Here is a 19,094-nt window from a genome sequence, read left to right as displayed (position 1 = left end):
GGGCCAGTGTACACTTGACAAACATAGAATTCCGACTCCAATTAGATGTTAGCAGTCTAACTTATGGAGAAAACAGTCAGTTAGTAGGTACAGTGGTAGTGATAGTGGTACTGTGTTTATGCAAATAAATGATCTATCTATCTATGTCATAATATAAATATTAGAACAAATATCAGGAGTGCTTGTAACTCAGCCCACTCTAATAGGATTTCTAGCGTGATTTTACACATGCACCTAAATATTTCAGCCACCAGCAACCCTAAGTTAGCGGCTGACATAACAAGCGCACAATTCGCGTGAACCCGTCGATGGATGCGCAGACGCAAGTAGAAGGACGTAACTCATCATCATAATATAACATAAAATACATATCATAAGGTTAAGACTCTATCCGAATTGGGGTAGTTAGAGGTACATCCGTCGCAAGATCAACTAACCTCACCGAGCTTTCTGTTAGACCAACGTGATAGGTGATAGGTATCGCCGTCTATAATGGTCGAGACAATTGTATTAGTGAAAACTGCACTTAAGACAATTTAATAACTCATTGGTGCAAGATTGGTATCGGAGTTCGAACCGGCGATCCCCGTTTAAGAAGCAACCAGGAGAACCACATGACCACAATGTATTTTTTATTATAATTTGTTTGTGGTGAACAGCCTCCGTGGTTAGAGCGTTAGGCTCACGTACTAGAGGTCCGGGTTCGATTCCCGATGGGGACATTGTCGAAATCACTTTGTGAGATTGTCCTTTGTTTGGTAAGGACTTTTCACGCTTGAATCATCTGATTGTCCGAAAAAGTAAGATGATTCCGTGCTTCGGAAGGCACGTTAAGCCGTTGGTCCCGGCTATTAACCGTAAAAACACCCCCACCAACCCGCAATTGAGCAGCGTGGTGGAGTATGCTCCATACCCCCCTTCGGTTGATTGAGGGGAGGCCTATGCAAAGCAGTGGGACGTGTATAGGCTGTTTATATTTTATGTTATAAATGTAGTCCGTGGAACGAAAGAAGTCCCACGGCCCAGCCTCTAGTGTCGCAGATTCTTTTCTCCATATAATTACGTACCGTATTATGATAATTATGTATTTTAAATCGGAAGGTATAACAGTTTTGATTTTATAAAAAACACTCCCATCTGACTTTCCAATCCGATGGTAAAACTAAAAAAAACAGTCATTCTAAAACACTCATGTTAAAACATGATTATAAAAATATCGAAAATGTGAGTTACGTCGTTTCTGCATACGTCTGTAGGCTGCGTGCGCATAGCCGGCGCCGCGCGATGTAGGTAATTTGGCGAATTTTCAGACAACGCGCTAAGTGTGCGCTCATTGGGTTCGTTGACACCTCGTTAGTTACGTTTTATTAATCACTATCTTGACGAACTGTGTAGTGTAATGGCTAGACAATTAGGCACTTCAATTGTAGAGGTCCATGGTTTGATGCCCAGTCGGATTAATTTGGGAAACTTTTTTTTTATTGACTCGGGTCATTGGTTCGGGTTCTCTGCCTACGTGCCTACCCTTTAGGGGATATAGGTTTGATGCTATGCGTTAATATTGTGTAGGGACTGATCGCCAAAAGCCGCAGTGAAGTAGGTAGGAGGATATATTTATTCCGACGGCCTGAACCTCCAAAGAAGAAAAAAAAAATGTGTCTAGCTCGACAGGCGCCGAATTCAAACGTAGTGATTCTTTGGTCGAGTCCGCTGAATAACAGCCGACGTTCAAAGCGAATACTTATAATGACTAAGTTCTGAGTTCTGACGTCTTCCATTTTTTTTTTTGTATTATAATCAAATCATAAAGCCTTAAACCATAACGGCCAGTACACACATTACGTTACCTACACCTACCTACATTACATAGGTCGGCAGGTATCCTAACACTAAAATAGCAAGCGACATCAGCTTATACATATATCCTCTAGTAATAACTTAGTCGACTTTCATGACTTCAATATTTTTTACAAAGGCTATTCACTGTCATACTTAAGCGTGAAGCATAAAACGTTCAATTGTTTTATATTCTGCCCGTAAAATTAATTTCCTGAAATTCTTAATTCGGTAGGAAACGATAAATTTAGTCCGATATACGAGTACCTACCTATGTCCACTACATTTTTATTTGTACTAAATATGTATTAATCATTCGTTTGGTAATTTCAAGTAAAAAAATATTCCAATGTCGATTTTATAACGCCTATAATATTTGTAATTGCAAATTTTCTTTTTCGTGTAAATGGTGTGTGGGTACATAATACGTTTAGTCAAAGATTATTATTCGCGTAAGTACTTAAAAAACGTAAATACCTATATTATTTATGTTAGTATTTACTAATTACGATAATAACTAACCGAAGCTAAGCCACTGCGAATCTGTCAAGTATCTATATCCAATTGCTAATATTTAAATTATAAATAGTAACCGAAACAAAAATACAATGTTTCACTTTAACTACTATCAAATTAATTACACAGTTCAATTTCTTATATATCTCTCCGGACGCACTTTAAACTTTATAAATAAGTTAATAAAACAAAATTTACGTACCTTATACTAATAGGCCCCATTTTCACAGCAGCATGCTACACAAGAATCCTTTTTAAAAAATATAAAAAAGAACACAGAACTGTCACCACTGGTCACTTTATAAAAAATAAAGTTTGAAGTTCTGAATTTGAATTTGGCGCGGCAACGGACGCGCGCGGTAACGGTCTGCGCGATGGCACCGGCTGCAAGTCGACTGAACGCGCAGCGCAAACGCACAGCCTCCAGCGCGTGCGCGGGAGCATGGAACGTGCTTCTCGACCCCCACCACCGCGCGCCATTCATGAAAACCACCACTCATTGACTGAGCGCGCTTCCGGAGCTTTTAATGTCAAAAGCTTTTGTATTTTTAACAGTTTATTGGTTTTCTTTTTATATGGGTAAGTAATAAAAGTAACACTTTTTTAAATAAAGTTTTCTACCTAAAACTACCTATGCCACAATAAATACGTGAACCCCTACATATCTTTTAAAAAAATACAAAATTAAATCCACTTTCTCAATTATTAAAGATCTATTAACTAAAGTAAACAACGAAATTCAAAATCAAAGCTAGTAGGTACCTAATTTCACAAAATTACAATGCGACTTATTAGGTATCCTTGGAAATCATTCCAGTTTTATCAAGTACAAAATGCCAATGACCCTAATACAAAGTACTTCCTATCCTATCTATAAATACATATGACATTACATTCGGACCTGTCAAATCTTCAGGATAGGTAGGCGGACCATGCGAGAAAAGGGATAACGCTAAGGAGATGATGATGATGATGATAATGATTAAGTACAACAAAATATCCTCGAACCGTCGCGTTGCCGTACAAACAGAACATGTTATCAGAGGGGGGGGGGGGGGGGGGGCATCAAACGGACGCATGTTTATCAATAGGAAGGTAAAACAGGAACAGTTAGTAGTAGGCCCTTGACGATAGAGGAATTTGGCAAAGTTTCGCAATTGTTATCTAGGATAGGCGCGGAAGCTGCGGCTGCGCAACGGCGGACGCGAGCGTGGGCCTATCACATCCGCCCACTCACGGACTACACATTTTTTTCATTAATTTGTAAGTAGATAGGTACTTTTAAGTCCTGACGCGTGAATTGAACACGAGTTACTGTGTTATTAGGCACCATCGGACGCTTGGCAAAACGGGAATACGATCCCGACGATCATACTATACAATCCCGACGACCATACGATCCAGACGACCCGATTACTCTAGCCAATCAGCTCGCGACACCAAACACTTCAGAACCCCGATACTGACCCCGCGCGGCGTGGTCGACGATTTCCCTCATTCAGCGCTTATCGCTATCGACCCACTAGAGTCGATTAATCCTTTCAAATATTATTCCTCTCAGACGACGCCCTGAGCCGAGGTTCGCGCTTAACTGGGCACCCTCAGGCCTGTTGTCTTAAATGTTGTACCGGGTGAGAGCCTTCAGCGCTCCCCATTTGTCGGGCCAAGTAGTTAATGCCATCTGCGGCAAATCTACAATAAGTCACGTCAAAAAAAAGGCAAAACCGGAAAACAGCTGGACTAACGCGATTACGGAATGATGTAGGGCTAACATGCGCAACGGCTCTACGTCTCAACGTCTAACGCCCTGCCAGATAGCCCGATGGTCGACTGGCATTGTGAGTATGCCGGCAAGCAGTAGATGAGACGTGAAAGAGAGAAGGCTTATACTCAGCAGTGGGCGGATACAGGCTGTGTCTCCAGGCTGAAGACCTTCACGCCAAACGCCAGATCCGAAAAACTCGACCCAAGCCCTCCTACCACTACTCTTATAACTCAAATGGGACTCTCTATTGTGCTTCTTGCAACAGGACTTTCAAAACTAAATTTGGATTTGCTAGTCACGCCCGCGCTCGTGCAAGAGCCCAAGCTAACACAAGCTAAGGGTTCGGCGTCGACGAATACGTCTGTGAGGACATCATTCATCATTAGAACAAGGAACTTCGCAGAGACGTTGCGTCTCTGAGCGTCTTCTATCGCCTGTATTACGGGGAATGCTCTGAAGAATCGTTTGCCCTTATCCCACATTCCCTCTTCCGTCACAGGACCACACGAGCCGGTTAACGATGCCACCGCTTTACCGTGGAAGAAATTCTATCGCGTACAAAAAAATTCGGCAACTCCTATCTCTGCCGCACCATTAAAAAGTAGAACGGGTTGCCGGCTTCTTACCACAAGAGGTCCTTTAAGTGAAGCGGAAAGAAGCATCTAGTAGGCCAGTTAGTCGCAACTGATTTGAAACTGACTCATTGCGTTGCTTTTCAGTTGCTACAGCAATTAGGGCTTTTCTGTGTTTTCCATCAGGCATAGTTGAGCCAATATACTTGGCCCTACTTGGAGGAGCTCGGTGGCGCAGGGGTAAACGCGCTCGGTCTGCGATTGTCGAAGTTAAGCAACTTTCGCAAAGGCCGGTCATAGGATGGGTGACCACAAAAAAAAGTTTTCATCTCGAGCTCCTCAGCGCTTCGGAAGGCACGTTAAACTGTTGCTCCCGGCTACATTAGCAGTCGTTAATAACCATCAATCCGCACTGGGCCCGCGTGATGGTTTAAGGCCCGATCTCCCTATCCATCCATAGGGAAGGCCCGTGCCCCAGCAGTGGACGTTAATGGGCTGATGATGGTGATGACTTGGCCCCATATAAAAGAAAGGAATAATACTACATATTGCCATCGATTAAATAGTTACAATTTTCTCATTGTCTGGGACGAAAATACATTTCAGAATGTGTCATGTCACGCTGGTTATCATCTCCGGATGTGGCGTAATATTATACTTTGGAATCACGTGTCTAAAGTGAATATAACACAGTCCCTTTTACAATGAGGGACTTTCCAGGCTACGTTCACCAAAAACAATGTAGATGGCGTTGTACAGCTTGAACGTACAATCATGAGCAATATAATGTACCCACTTTAGGACACTGTCGCACTAACATATTTGACATTTAGTGAGACTTACAGTTCAATTTGTCAAAAAAGTTAATGTGACATGGTACCAAAGTGTATACATATTAATGCTCGTGACCGTGCGTATACCTATTTTCTCATTACTCGGGTACTTACATAATTATTCCAAAATAGAATGGCAAGAGCATATAAAAATAATTGTTGCTTGATATTTGGATCACACTATGTATAGAATTATTAAATGTTGCTACCTATATTGCTTCTCTTTATTTTGATCAGAATAATAATGGGTGGATTGTGGAAGATGTAATTGCACCTCGGTGTATCCCTCCTCCCTCAACCAATCGGAGGGGGTATGGAGCATACTCCACCACGCTGCTCCACTGCGGGTTGGTGGGGGTGTTTTTTGCCGGGACCAACGGCTTAACGTGTCCTCCGAAGCACGGAATCATCTTACTTTTTCGGACAATCAGGTGATTCAAACCTGAAAAGTCCTTACCAAACAAAGGACAGTCTCAGAAAGTGATTTCGACAATGTCCCCATCGGGAATCGAACCCGGACCTCCAGATCGTGAGCCTAACGCTCTAACCACTAGACCACGGAGGCTGTTTTTTCGTCACGTGGTCAAATATCTAAAGGGCTATGCAAGACGCAAATGACATTCTACAACAATGAGAATTGATCTGAAACATTTTAAAAATTAGCAATTAGCATCTTTTTTTAGTAAATGCCCTTCAACCTAATCACGGATGAAATATTTGAGAGTCATATGGTACTTGTTTTGAAATTCCAGTAAGGTTTTTATAACTCAATGCACTTAGTAGTAAACATTGGATTTAAGCAGCGAGATGCGGGAAAAGAAGCGTACCAAAGGCAATGGTAAGTAACAGCATCACGCCTGCATCCGCGATGGGGTAGGTAGAGGTACACACCCACTCCTTGCCGCTATGTATATGTTCCATGTAATAGAGGGCAAGCCTGTTGCCTTTAACCGGGCACAAATCCTGGAAACCTCGTGATAGTAATTATTTATGATCCAAACTCACAAAGTCAAATTCAGTCGTTCAGAGTCCGAACCGGGGTTCGAACCCGTAGCACTAAGATATAAGTGACGCGGTCTCCGAACAGGACTATCACGGGTTCTTGGTATGGTAAATAACGTAATTTGAGTACTTAACTATATTTGCAAAGTCACTACTTTACTACCACTAACTCACTAGTTACTAACTCACTAGTTAGTCTTATTTAAAATAACTTACGATAATAATAAATATACATCACTAGCTTTTGCCCGTGACTTCGTCTGCGTGACGTGTTATAAAAGAGACATCTTTGTGTGTGTGGGAGTGCACATCAAATTTCAAGCATCTAACTTATGCAGTTTAGATTTTTTCATACAATTTATTTTTCCCGCTAACTCCCGTTTCCGTGTGAATTTTGCAATATCCTGTTGCAAATAAGCTTTAAGTTAACTAAGGTACCTGCATGCCAAATTTCAAGCGTCTAACTTAAGCAGTTTAGATTTTTCATACAAAAGGATTTTCCCGCTAATTCCCGTTCCCGTGGGAATTCCGGGAATTCCTTTCTTAGTGCACCTCTACGGTACCTAAGCTACGTCCCTTCCAAATTTCAAGTGCCTACGTTTAGCCGTTTAGGCTGTGCGTTGATATGTCAGTCAGTCAGTTTCTCCTTTTATATATTTAAGATTTGGCATAATAATAATAATAAGGGGCCTACATGTATTGGCTTCGGCCCCACGCACACCTTCAAAAAGTTCAGGACTTCATAGTCCTGAGACATGGAAACGATATACAAATAATAGTAAATGTAGGTAATAAAAATAATTCGGCCGGAGCTATTCATATAGGTAAACTATGTAGCTAATTCTTCGAAAAGCTGAGGTCCGTGTCGCTCTATGTTAGCAAAGCTACACTAAAACCCCCAAATATTGCAACGAAAGTTCATTAAATTCAACACAAACTTTTTTCTATTCTCTCCAAAAGCCATAAACTACCGCAGAAGAATACAACTGCCATATTACATTTCATAATTTCCCTGTCACTTTCTTTGTCGTGACCAAAATCTTCCAAATTGTTCGTCTCAGCCATAGCTTTTCTATTTTCAATTCTTTTTGTGTGTGTTGTGTGAAAATCTGTGACAATGTGTGACGACAACTGTGCTAACCTGAAACCGGACCGGATGAGGTGCGAGGCAGCTCGAACCATCAACATGGCCAAATATATCCAACAACACAAGCCCAACATGCAAATATACGAGAAGTGCGTCCCTCCGCCGCCCCCCTGCATCTCTCTACCTGGTAACTCATCATCAAAACTCAATCTTCTTCTACGGAGTTGACAACAAAACCTGAAGGCCAAATACACAGCCACTTCTACGGGGTTCATCATCACCAGCCCATTAACGTCCCCACTGCTGGGGCACGGGCCTTCCCTATGGATGGATAGGGAGATCGGGCCTTAAACCACCACGCGGGCCGAGTGCGGATTGGTGGTTATTAACGTCTGCTAATGCAGCCGGGACCAACAGCTTAACGTGCCTTCCGAAGCACGGAGGAACTCGAGATGAAAACTTTTCTTTTTGTGGTCACCCATCCTATGACCGGCCTTTGCGAAAGTTGCTTAACTTCAACAATCGCAGACCGAGCGCGTTTACCGCTACGCCACCGAGCTCCTCATCCTCCTTTCTCGGATAACCCCGTATTATCCATTGTCAATCATCCGGGTGCGATTTATAATCCAGCCTTCGGATATTCGGAAAACGAATCAACATAACATAATACTTTATTGCACTCACAGAAAATGCAGAAATAAAAAAAAACAAAAGACAAATGGACGTAGTACAATACATACTTATATACGTATATTTTTAAGGCGAATAAATGAATTATGAGTTATGAATTATAATTGCTAGGTTCTCTCTTCCAGGCAACATTTCCTCACAAAATAAATAAGTACCCCCATTTTACACCGTGAAAAGATACCCCTCAATCAATCTACATATTTAGTTTTCTCAAAATTCGGAAGCAGGATATTAGATTTTTTTTAGTCATACTTGGGTTGTTTAGATATTAAAACTCTTGATATATTAAAAATTAAAACACATAATAACGGGTTCTTACCGCGTTTAAAGTAAGAATATGAAACTCCCGATATTTCGACACTGTTGCAAGTGCCATGATCACGGGATGACTGATGAGATTGAGTGGAGTAGGTAGATCCATAATTTTCTACGGGCAGACATATCTGTCTACCCTCTTTCTTTGTCGCAAGCTTGATATATTTCTGGACATCACAGAGACCCATTTTCTACTGCTTTTATTGTTGAGTCACTGGTGGCTCTTTAACGAATGTAATCAGTCTTTCTGGGCATTCTTTCGTTTGTCTCCTTCTATATTTGGTAATGACAATGTGTGTGCGATTTAGGTATAATACGGGTGCAAGTGGAAGGGTTGGTAACGAAATTTCTAGGCGTACATACTCGTACCCTAAACCAATCAGACCCAGGAGGTTTTAAAGAAAGGCCAGATCAAGAGTACTCTAAACCGGCGAGCATGCATGAACTCTGTGATGAGAGTAGACGAAGCGCAAGTGGCGTGTCAGGGTCGTAGTAAGTGGAATTCCATGGTTTGATGTGTGTATGATGATCATGTAAGTATGTGAAAACAACACAATAAGTATTCATAAGTATTGACGTAGCGAGAAGGCAATTTCAATTATGTGCGAATGTGGTCAAATGCGAGTATTATATTTTTAATTTAAAAAAGTTTGTTATGTGTTTTCGACGTCAATAAGCACGGTGAATATGTTTTTCAAAGCACGGAATCATAAAATAAATGCTAAGCAGGTTAGGTAGGTACTTCAAACGATTATCCATTCGTATATTATTATATCATCCCATAGCTTCGCTTTACTTAAGTAATTCACTTTTTCCATTCAACAAAATGCTGTTTAAAAACAAATGCGCATTTAAAAAGGTAAATGTTTACATCCATTTTCAGTACTGAAACTGAATTATATTCCATTATGTAACAAGTGCCTGGTAAAAGTTTCCGAGCCAAGAGGCATTACATAATTTGTAACAAATACCAGGATAACAGAAACCGGAGGCGGTGTACCAAAATTATAGGAAGTTTGTATTACAACGTATAAAAGAGAAAGGGCACTCTAATAGGGATAGGTTTGAGAGAGACAGAGGTATTGTGTAAGTTCAGGGTTCAATAGGTCATCGAAATTGTTACGAATATGAAATGCGTGATAGCAGTACATGAAAGTTTTTCAATGAACTTGCCAAACTTTTTAGTTAGGTAGGTATGTACCTGGTAACCTAATATAAACAGCCTATATACGTCCTACTCCTAGGCACAGGCCTGCCTCGATCAACCGTATGGAGCATACTCCACCACGCTGCTCCATTACGGGTTGGTAAAGGTGTTTTACGGCTAACAGACGGGACCAACGGCTTAACGTAATAAACCTGCTATTATTAATAAAATTACAATAAAGCCCGCCACAAATTGCACCCAGCGAGACGGTGTCCATCGTGCTTTTTTTCTTACTTTGTCTTTTTTCCAGAAATGCCAGTGAACCCGACCTGCATCAGGGTATGCAACAAAGAGGAGTACAAACTGAGGACGTGTCCACCGAAGATCTCTCTGCCGCATGTACCCATCGGACATGGCAAACTTATGTATGCTGTTAAAGTTAGTAGTTTTATTTACATAAAACACAAATAACCACACAACACAAACACAATGACTTATTAATTTATCTTAAATGTTTTCACTAACATAGTTGGCTCGGCCATTATAGACGGCTATACAGCTCACCACTTATCATAATGGTCTAACAGAAAGCTCGGTGAGGTGTGGGTACTTAGTTCATCTTGCAACGGATGTACCTCTGACTACCCCATTGGGATATACATAGTCGTGAGCTTATGTTATGATATGTAATGTAATATGCTTATTCAGGTATATTTGTAAAAAATTCTCTCTCCTTAATTGTAGATCTGACCTATATAAATATTAAATAACGAATTTATTATTATTACAGTAGATACATTAACAAAATGTTCAAACAATTCTACATTCGACCTCCTCAACGCTTCGTCTTTATTAGTAGTCATAGACGTGAACGTGATGTCAACCGATCTCTTCGCTAGGCTGGCCTCCTGGTAGGAGCTGTTTACTTCACGTACAGCCAGGGAGTGTGGGGCGACCAGCAGGACGTGACCGAGTGCGCGAGGCGCTGGCAGGAGTACATGCGCAGCTTCAACACGCGACGCCCCCCGAACTTCGACAAATGCGGCAAAGTTATCGTAAGACACAAATAAACCTTATTCCTACTAACATAGCACACAATTCTCAACGTAACACCCGCTCCCTCTTTGCCTAGCTATTCCAATTTCAACCTCCTAAGAACTCATGTGATCCTAGTATTTGTAGTTACGTCACCAGTTGTCGGTCGCTAAGGTTACCGGTATTACCGTTGTCGGTGGGAACCTACGGTGGTAACAATAGAAAGGTATTTCGTTGGGGCAAATAGAACACCTAATAAGTACCATTTTACGAGTATATGAATATAGATAGACCTAAAAGGCAAAGTTATGAAATAAAACGCAATTAAACAAAAAATAGTTCAAGTATTAATTTCCATACGTATAGATTACTGGTGGGGTAATCATTTTATGTCTGGTAAATATGTTATACATAATTTTCAAATTATTAAGTACTTACTTATAATTTCCATACGTATAGATTACTGGTGGGGTAATCATTTTATGTCTGGTAAATATGTTATACATAATTTTCAAATTATTAAGTACTTACTTAGATACATTAAAATAAAAAAATAACAATAATTAATAATTAATTATAATTACAATTTAATATATTGCTATCAGCAATGTCGTAGACTCGTAGAACAAGCATCCAACTCTACATTCCGCCAACTGTTATTTATAGCTCCATACAACGTATGAACTCCTGGTATTCAGAGGCTCTATCTCAAAGAGCACTGGGCTATTCGCATCGGAAGTGGCTCGGACTGGCAAACGTCTGTCCGCTCCAACAACCCTTCGCGAATTGCTTCCTTCAGCCGCAAACTACGATGAAACGGCTCTATCTGTCTATCTCAAGATTTACGGAGTCTGCGCTTTTCAGTCACTTTACAGTTTTGTATGAAAGTGAAAGCGACTGAAAGGTCGTGCGAGTGAGAGAATAACGCGACCAGTTATGAGTACTGCGCTCCCAGTGTGTGTATGCTACTCAGTCGATACTAGTCGGGGGAGTTTCGATATTCCGTTAAGTGTGTGTTTGTGAATCGATCACAGGTAGCCCTGTAGCTATGCGTGCCTGGTACCTACACGTCACTTACATACGAGGGACGCCGTTCTTGCACATTGTTCCATTCGTTCCGATGAATGCTTATTACCTTGCACACAACGATGTCGGGAATTTCATTCAATCCCATGCTCAAACAAAGTTTAAAACAGTAGAGAGGCGCGGTTACCTAGCTGAAGCTATTCTTTCACTTTTTATTATTGACGTACTTATTTGTAAAATTGTTGCTTTTATTAATGAAAAGGATTGCAAGGACTTAGTTGCATGGAAAATTAAACCTTGTCTAATTTCCATCACATATTGTATTATCATAAAGGTATCCTTTATCATACTTATGGGGCTGTTGGGGACTAAGGTTATGCCTGTTCCCTCTAGACTAAGTAAATACGGGTAAAACATATGAATCTAAAAATATTTGGCCATATTTAATCTTATTTACTTGCATTAAACAATTCGTTAATAATTAATTTAATAACATAACAATAATATTGTAATCGAATTAGGTCTTTGCTAAATACTGAAGGCCAAAGTCAGGATATGCGTTACGGCGCTACTCGTATGTATGATAGTATCAAAATTAGTCGACCAATATCATAGACCCCTGGCATTCCGCTTCACTCCCCCTCTAGAACCTGTTTATGAGCTGATGGCAGAGGGCGAGGGGTCTACAGAGGCTGGTGGAGGAGTACAACCGCCTACAGTTCACGGCGGGAACAACTTCCTCCGTTGATAAAGTCCTGGTATAATTGGGTCATATCATTGACAGCGTTATTAAAATTATGATAAATTGACGCTTTTAATGGAATATGAAAATCAAGTTTAGCTTTTATCGAACGATGGTTATGTTATTTATACTGCCCGAATGAAAAACTAGAGAAAAATAATTCATTACCTACTTTACCATTAATATTGGCTATGTGATCGACAAATATGGACTTACAAGTGATCTAATAGAGTTGCATTTATACTGAACCGCAAAAACCTTACACTTTTATATCGTCACCTTATAGTAAAAATCACATTGTGATGTAATTTTTTTCAACAAAATTGATTTTTTTTTTTCATTTCATACCGGGAAAATCGTACCCAAACGTACCCATTGAAACTAGTTTGTCTATTGCGAAGTTTGGTTAAAAAAATAATAATCGGAATGTAATTTTAAAAAAGGAGTTTACGTGTTTTTTTCTATGGCGGCGACGATATGTATCCGTCCATCAGTTATTGCGTATTTTTATTTAAAGAATTATTTTTTCCACAGGTTAAGGAAACAACAGACAGCCTCATAGCGCCATTATATGCGATTTATAAGGAACTCGTGACCACCATATTTGCCGGTAAATAACATTTAAAATTAGAATATAATTTTCGGATCATAGATAATTATTGATATCTCGTGGCACATCCCATCTTCTTGGTAACACCAGAAGCAGACTCAAAATAAAGAACATTCTATTGACATAGATGAGAGAAACGGTGACCATGTAATTATAGGATTATATCCACATACATTTATACACTCTAAAACACCTGCTTATGGTCGCACGACTGGTCGCAAGTGCCTAGCAAAAAATTAAAAAAAAAATCTTCGTATCAAAAGTGGCTGTAAGGTGTGTCGACTACTCGGGGCTCTCTCCTCTCTCTGCCCACTATGAGTTTCGAAATATTTACACCTATTATATATTTCGATTTTTTTTTTATTGCAGGCGTTGTCAAGTTCCCGACGATCCTCAAGTGTATGTACACCAACTACCTCAAAGCTCTCGAGCAGAAAGATCTTGAGGAGGCTAAGGAGCGGAAAATTAGAAAAAAGAGCATATAAACTCATTGCACTCCATTTATAAGAGCATAAGTATAAAATTATCTATAATAACCCCCCCTCGCCCCTCGCCGCTACTTGCTATCATATATTTACTAAAATTATAGCCATTCGATACCCGAAAAGGTATTTCCTATTATAATCTTATGCTATGATAGTACGACGAATTATTAATTAATAATTCACATAGTCTCTATTCGTATTCCCCATTTCTTAAAAGAGTAAAGAAATGAAGCCGACTCTATGCTTTAGTATACGAATGCAAATAATTACTAGTCTAAATTGATTCATAGATTGTAAATCCGTAATTTATAATGTTGAAAACCCTACGGTAATTTGAAAATGCACAGCATCAAATTTAAACATATTATAAAGTATTTGATGATATAAGCCTTTTCAAGCGTAGGTCCAAAAAGTAATAGGAAACCATAAAATTATATCATAAAACAAGAAAGAAACATAGCTGGAAACTTTGTTTTTATGTTTACAAGAAAAACCCGTTAATAAAATCAAAAAATCTTCTTACTGTTTTATTTCTTTCTGAATAAGTTCCCAATTACATCATCATGAACACTGATGTCCCAATAACTTGTAATGTACCCTCATTGATTTAAAAGATGTGTTGCTGTTGCAGTTTCTTGTCATTTCTTCTCATCAGCCATAACACCTTGCGAAATGACGTAAATTCAAAAATGTTACATTGACCTTCAACAAGTTTATCCATGATAATTGTGTTGAATAAATGATTCTGATTTCCCATTTCCAGGAAAGTACCCATTTTGAAACACAGGATAACCTTCCCGGTAGTAGAGGCGCAAAACCTATGTAAAAATAAATGATTTTTATTTTTATTTTATTTATTTTTAATATTTTTTTATCTGTCTTCTTTTGGAAATATTCCTTATCCTTGCAGACACTACTATTGCACAATATGGCCGCTTATTTCTTATGAATCAAAATTGCATTCAAATTACACGAGCATGTACAGTCACGAGCAATATCATGTACCCACTTTAGAACCCTGTCGCATTATCATATTTGACATCTAACGAGACTTATGGTTTAATTTGTCAAAAAAATTAATGGGACATGGTGTCTAAGTGTATACTATACATATTAGTACTCGGGACCGTACTCGTAAGAATAACATAACAAATACTTTATTGTACACACTGGAAATAGAGAAATACAAAACAAAAGACAAATGGAAAGAGTACAATAGGCGGCCTTATTACTAAATAGCAATTTCTTTCAGGCAACTTAGTAATACTCAACGTACCTACCTACTTCTTCACAAAGTTCACAAGACACTTGTACCTATGTACCGTGTAAGTTTCAAATGTTTAGTTCGATATGTTACTGTGAATATCTGTGCTGCCTCCTCCGCATGTCGGAGGCGTGAAGTTCGAAGACGGCCGGGTTGTCGTCCGGAGCGCCTCCCGCTAGCATGTACTCCAAGTGTCTGATGTAACATATTGCTATCCTGAAAATTACAGGCGTATTTTTATAAAATTAAGTGTGGTGTTTTTTTTTTTTTTTTTGACGTATTGTAGATTTGCCACAGATGGCATTACCTACTTGGCCGGAAAACATTTTCAAGTAGCCAGTTGATAATCAAATCACTAAGGAGTCTTGTTATCTTGTTCTATAGAACTATTTGAGTCTATGGAAAACTTGAGATATGTTTTTTCTTATTTATCCCAGTGACGTCAGTTCTATAGAACAAATGGGAATGGGTAAGACAACGTCTGTGTAGTGTCTGTGCAAAACGAGGTGTTTTGTATGAAGTGTCTAGGGTGTTTCGTTACCTGAGGCACTCTATCTTGGAGTATTTCTTCTTGGAGGGCTTGGTGACGGGCAGCTTCGAGCGGAGCAGGTCGAAAGCGCGGTTCATATCGCGCATGCGTGTGCGCTCGCGGTCACATGCTGTCTTCTTGTACTCTGAGAATAAAACATACTAGGTAGGACACAAAATGATCGACAATCTGTGCCGATAATGGTATTCCTTATACGCTGGACTGGAAACGAGCAAAAAGCACCCCGGTAACAACCTCACCGGCGTGGTCGACGATTTCCTTCATTCAGCGCTTGTGGATATCGGCCCACTAGGTTCGATTAATTCTTTCATATAATAATACCTTTGCGCCCTGAGCCGAAGTTTATCATGCCCAAATGGGCACAAACATAGCTGCTTATCTTCCCGGGTATGTCGTCAAAACCGACAGAGGGATTCACCTTTCTTTCTAACATAATGAACCCACGATGGTCAGGTGATCAGGTAACCAGCCATAATCTAACCAAATCCGTGTTAGAATGTATCAAAAGCCGCTGCAAGTTGTTTTTTTGATAACTCGTGGCTCTGCCCACCCCATTATGGATTACGAGCGTGATGAACCTAGTATTATGAAGATCGCTGCACACAGAGCCGGCAATTTGTTCCGGTCCCGCTTTGCCTACTCTGCATTTAGTCTTATTAAGGACTGATCCAAATCTGGTAACACCACATCGCACTTTCCTATGCTTCTATCATCATTATAAAGCGAGAGAGAGCGACTGCACGCGGCAAAATCGGCGAGGCGATAGCGTGCTGTCGTTCTCTCTCGCTCTAGCAAATGACGTTTCTGGATAACAGAAAAGGATAAAAGCACAGGAAATTGCGATGAGGTTCTGACGAATGTGGTTTAACCGTTACCTTTTTCCAACTGCATAGCTCGTTCCTTCCAGCCGAGGGCATCCTGGTCGTCACTGCCTTTGTGTTCCTGGTGATCATGGTACTCCAGCGAGGACTCGGAGTTGGTACCCTCGAGCACCCGCGCCGGGGTCTCTCTGTACTCTTGATCGTAGAACCTGCCACCTGGGTGGGACGTTTCGAGGGAGTAAGAAGACTGGTAAGAAACTTGGCATAACTGATAAATCGTAACCTCGGAAACTGCGTAGTCACTCCCAATACGAGCATATCAAATTGCTTACTGGAAGCACAATTTTGTTATTGTAAAATACTGGAATAATTATTTTTCATTACCGAATGAAGCCGACTTGGACTGAACCTGTTGTTGAAATGCAAGAAAAGTTGACCAAAATATGTCCTTGAAATCCATTGACTTAAGTCATTCATAGGTTAGGCCTTAATGTGGTCCTAGGTAAAGTAACAATTAGGTATACATCAATGTATGAATTCTGCCTCCTAAAATACAGGTTGACCTAGTTTAGGAGGTAGGAAAAACCTTGTTTATAACGCTCAAAAAACTTATATAATTGTATACTACATAGTTTTGTAGAAGATGATGAATAATTTTTTTATTTATTATTTATTATTAAAAAAAAAAAAAAAAAAAAATGTTCCTAGGTGTATACGTAAATGGTTTTATTATTGTTAACGCTAAGCTGACGCTTATATGGCATTTCCTCAACTTATGTTGTGCTTATGTCTACTCTATACATTTTCATTCGTAGAGGACACGCAGATCGAGACTAGATGAGACAGACTCTCTATGACTGGAAATTTATGCGAAATAATATCAACACAACATAACATACGCTCACGACTATATCCCCATTGGGGTAGTCAGAGGCATCCATCGCAAGATGACCAAAGTACCCACACCTCACCGATCTTTCTGTTAGACGATATAAATTGGTGAGCCGTATCGCCGTCAATAATGGTAAACTGTGTTAGTGAAAAGTGCACAATTCAATTTTCAAAACTTTTTGATTTTGTTTTAGGTATTGTGTTTCGTTCGACAATACTTTAACAATACCTAGTCGAGAAAGAGATGGCGGGCGCGATCATAAACAACCCATGTACGTCCCACTGCTGGGCACAGGCCTCCCCTCAATAAACTGGAGGGGGTATCTAATATACTCCACCACGCTGCTCCACTGCGCGGTTGGTACTGCTGTTTTTACGGCTAATATCGGCGACCAACAGCTTTACCTCCGAAGCACGGAATCATCGTACTTTTTCGGACAATCATATTAACATTAAATATTAACTTACTATTTATTACAATAAATGAATTTCAAAGGTTTACCTTCCGACGCAGGAGTATCCAATTCATGCGGCCTGAAGTAATTGACTCTTCTCGGTTCAGAGTAATCTTCTAGCACATAAGTCCTGTGATGCGATATGGTCTTATCATACTTCTTGTGGGAGAAGGTGTGTTCTTCCTTAGGCTTATCGTCTTGCCTGCCAATTTCTAGAATTACTCTGTCTTCTTCTCTTTTCTCTTCTGTTTCTTGGTCATCTTCTTTGACTACTGTATAGTTTGCGATTAACGGTATTGGGGCTTCATCGTCGTATTGATTGTACATGTTTAATTTATTAAGAAAGGATTATGGCTGCCATGCAATGAATTTGGTTTCCGTTTGCCTGTAAGATAAATGTGTACTTATACAGGTTGTTAGTAGCATCGTAACGAATACTGAGGGGGATGACTCAGACCATGATTCTGAGTTGATATCAAGTGAAATTTTCCATCGCAAAATTCATATTAAAATCATATCGGAACGTGTTTTTTTTTTAAATGCGCTTACGTGGTTTTTATACGTTTTCACTTTAATATGGCGATTGGTGACTCATCAATGTCTAATAAGAAACAATTATTAACTTACTTTGTTATTTACTCGTTTTCGAACTGTCGCTTTTGACGGTACGGTTGGTACCAACTGTTTAGTCCAACACTCTAAGAATACAACTACCTTCAAAATTACTTTATGAAAACGGCACTTTTTGTATAAAAATATCTACTTGTTACACTGAATTTACTTTCTAATTGTAAAGAATTTGAGAATTTTTCGTGCTTCCCTCACGTGCAGCACCTTAGGACTGCGTCAGCCCCACGAAGGCCTATTGTCATGCATATATGATCAAACTTGTGTATACAAGTGTTCTGCCACAGTTTTTAGTTTTCAAAAGCTTTTGTCTTGGCACCTGTAGAGTTGTTTGTTTTCGTATTACAATATGTGTCATTTTGTTGTCGCCTTACGAATGATAATTCGAAATCTTTGAGGTGGGTCTACGAGATTGTTTTTTTTTTTTAATAAAATAGGCTTGCGTTTGACCACAATCTCACCTGATGGTATGTGACGATGTGGTCTAGGGTGGATAACACTTAACTAGCAAATTCGTATTCACTCTAGCCTTGAAAACTCCCAGATTGTAAAGAGTTGGAAAAACAGACGACGGCAGACAGTTCCCGTGTTTTGCAGTTCGTTGTTGTAAGAAGTAAAAGTTAGAAGTTTTAATCCGACAATGGGTTTGCATTTTCAATATGATGGACTACTGTTATGGGCGTTAGGCTGATGCCTTGTCACCATAACGATTCCAGCACTAGATTTATTTCAATTAATTTCATTCCGGTGAAACATTTTGATTACTAGATTTTTACCTAGATTGAAACTAACTTGCCTTTTCAAAAATGCGCTTACGAGGTTTTC

General features: G+C 39.7%; 3 protein-coding genes across 4 annotated transcripts in view; 1 reads left to right on the top strand and 2 right to left on the bottom strand.

Annotated features, from left to right (window-relative positions):
- Positions 1-2,768, bottom strand: part of LOC126375191 (papilin) — a 146,680-nt gene extending 143,912 nt beyond the window's left edge. For both annotated transcript variants that reach the window (XM_050022061.1, XM_050022062.1), the window contains exon 1: positions 2,555-2,768. In XM_050022061.1, the coding sequence (XP_049878018.1) occupies positions 2,555-2,574 (20 nt within the window). In that variant the 5' untranslated portion in view covers positions 2,575-2,768. The remainder of the gene's footprint in view (positions 1-2,554) is intronic.
- Positions 2,769-7,641: 4,873 nt separating this feature from the next.
- On the top strand, positions 7,642-13,697 carry LOC126375221 (uncharacterized). Its single transcript, XM_050022119.1, has 5 exons — positions 7,642-7,798; positions 10,074-10,201; positions 10,663-10,818; positions 13,101-13,176; positions 13,546-13,697. Exons 1-5 carry the CDS (start codon positions 7,642-7,644, stop codon positions 13,659-13,661), a joined length of 633 nt encoding a protein of 210 aa, XP_049878076.1. The 3' UTR covers positions 13,662-13,697.
- Positions 13,698-14,181: 484 nt separating this feature from the next.
- Positions 14,182-18,472, bottom strand: LOC126375218 (uncharacterized). The gene is made up of 5 exons (XM_050022116.1): positions 18,270-18,472; positions 17,690-18,027; positions 16,351-16,512; positions 15,467-15,599; positions 14,182-15,141 (listed from the first exon to the last, which is right to left on the bottom strand). The coding sequence occupies exons 2-5, from the start codon at positions 17,967-17,969 to the stop codon at positions 15,015-15,017; spliced, it is 702 nt and encodes a 233-aa protein (XP_049878073.1). The 5' UTR covers positions 17,970-18,027; positions 18,270-18,472; the 3' UTR covers positions 14,182-15,014.
- Positions 18,473-19,094: the final 622 nt, after the last annotated feature.

The sequence above is a fragment of the Pectinophora gossypiella genome, chromosome 18 (genome assembly GCF_024362695.1).
Source record: "Pectinophora gossypiella chromosome 18, ilPecGoss1.1, whole genome shotgun sequence".
NCBI lineage: Eukaryota > Metazoa > Arthropoda > Insecta > Lepidoptera > Gelechiidae > Pectinophora > Pectinophora gossypiella.
This window is presented reverse-complemented; position numbering and strand designations above follow the sequence as displayed.

Coding starts and splice junctions, on each gene's coding strand:
- LOC126375218 (XM_050022116.1), bottom strand. CDS start 17,969: ATGTACAATCAATACGACGATGAAGCCCCAATACCGTTAATCGCAAAC. Junction 16,513..17,689: donor GGATACTCCTGCGTCGGAAG/GTAAACCTTTGA, acceptor CGTCCCACCCAG/GTGGCAGGTTCTACGATCAA. Junction 15,600..16,350: donor AGCTATGCAGTTGGAAAAAG/GTAACGGTTAAA, acceptor TTTTATTCTCAG/AGTACAAGAAGACAGCATGT.
- LOC126375221 (XM_050022119.1), top strand. CDS start 7,642: ATGTGTGACGACAACTGTGCTAACCTGAAACCGGACCGGATGAGGTGC. Junction 10,202..10,662: donor AACTTATGTATGCTGTTAAA/GTTAGTAGTTTT, acceptor TCTCTTCGCTAG/GCTGGCCTCCTGGTAGGAGC. Junction 13,177..13,545: donor CGTGACCACCATATTTGCCG/GTAAATAACATT, acceptor TTTTTATTGCAG/GCGTTGTCAAGTTCCCGACG.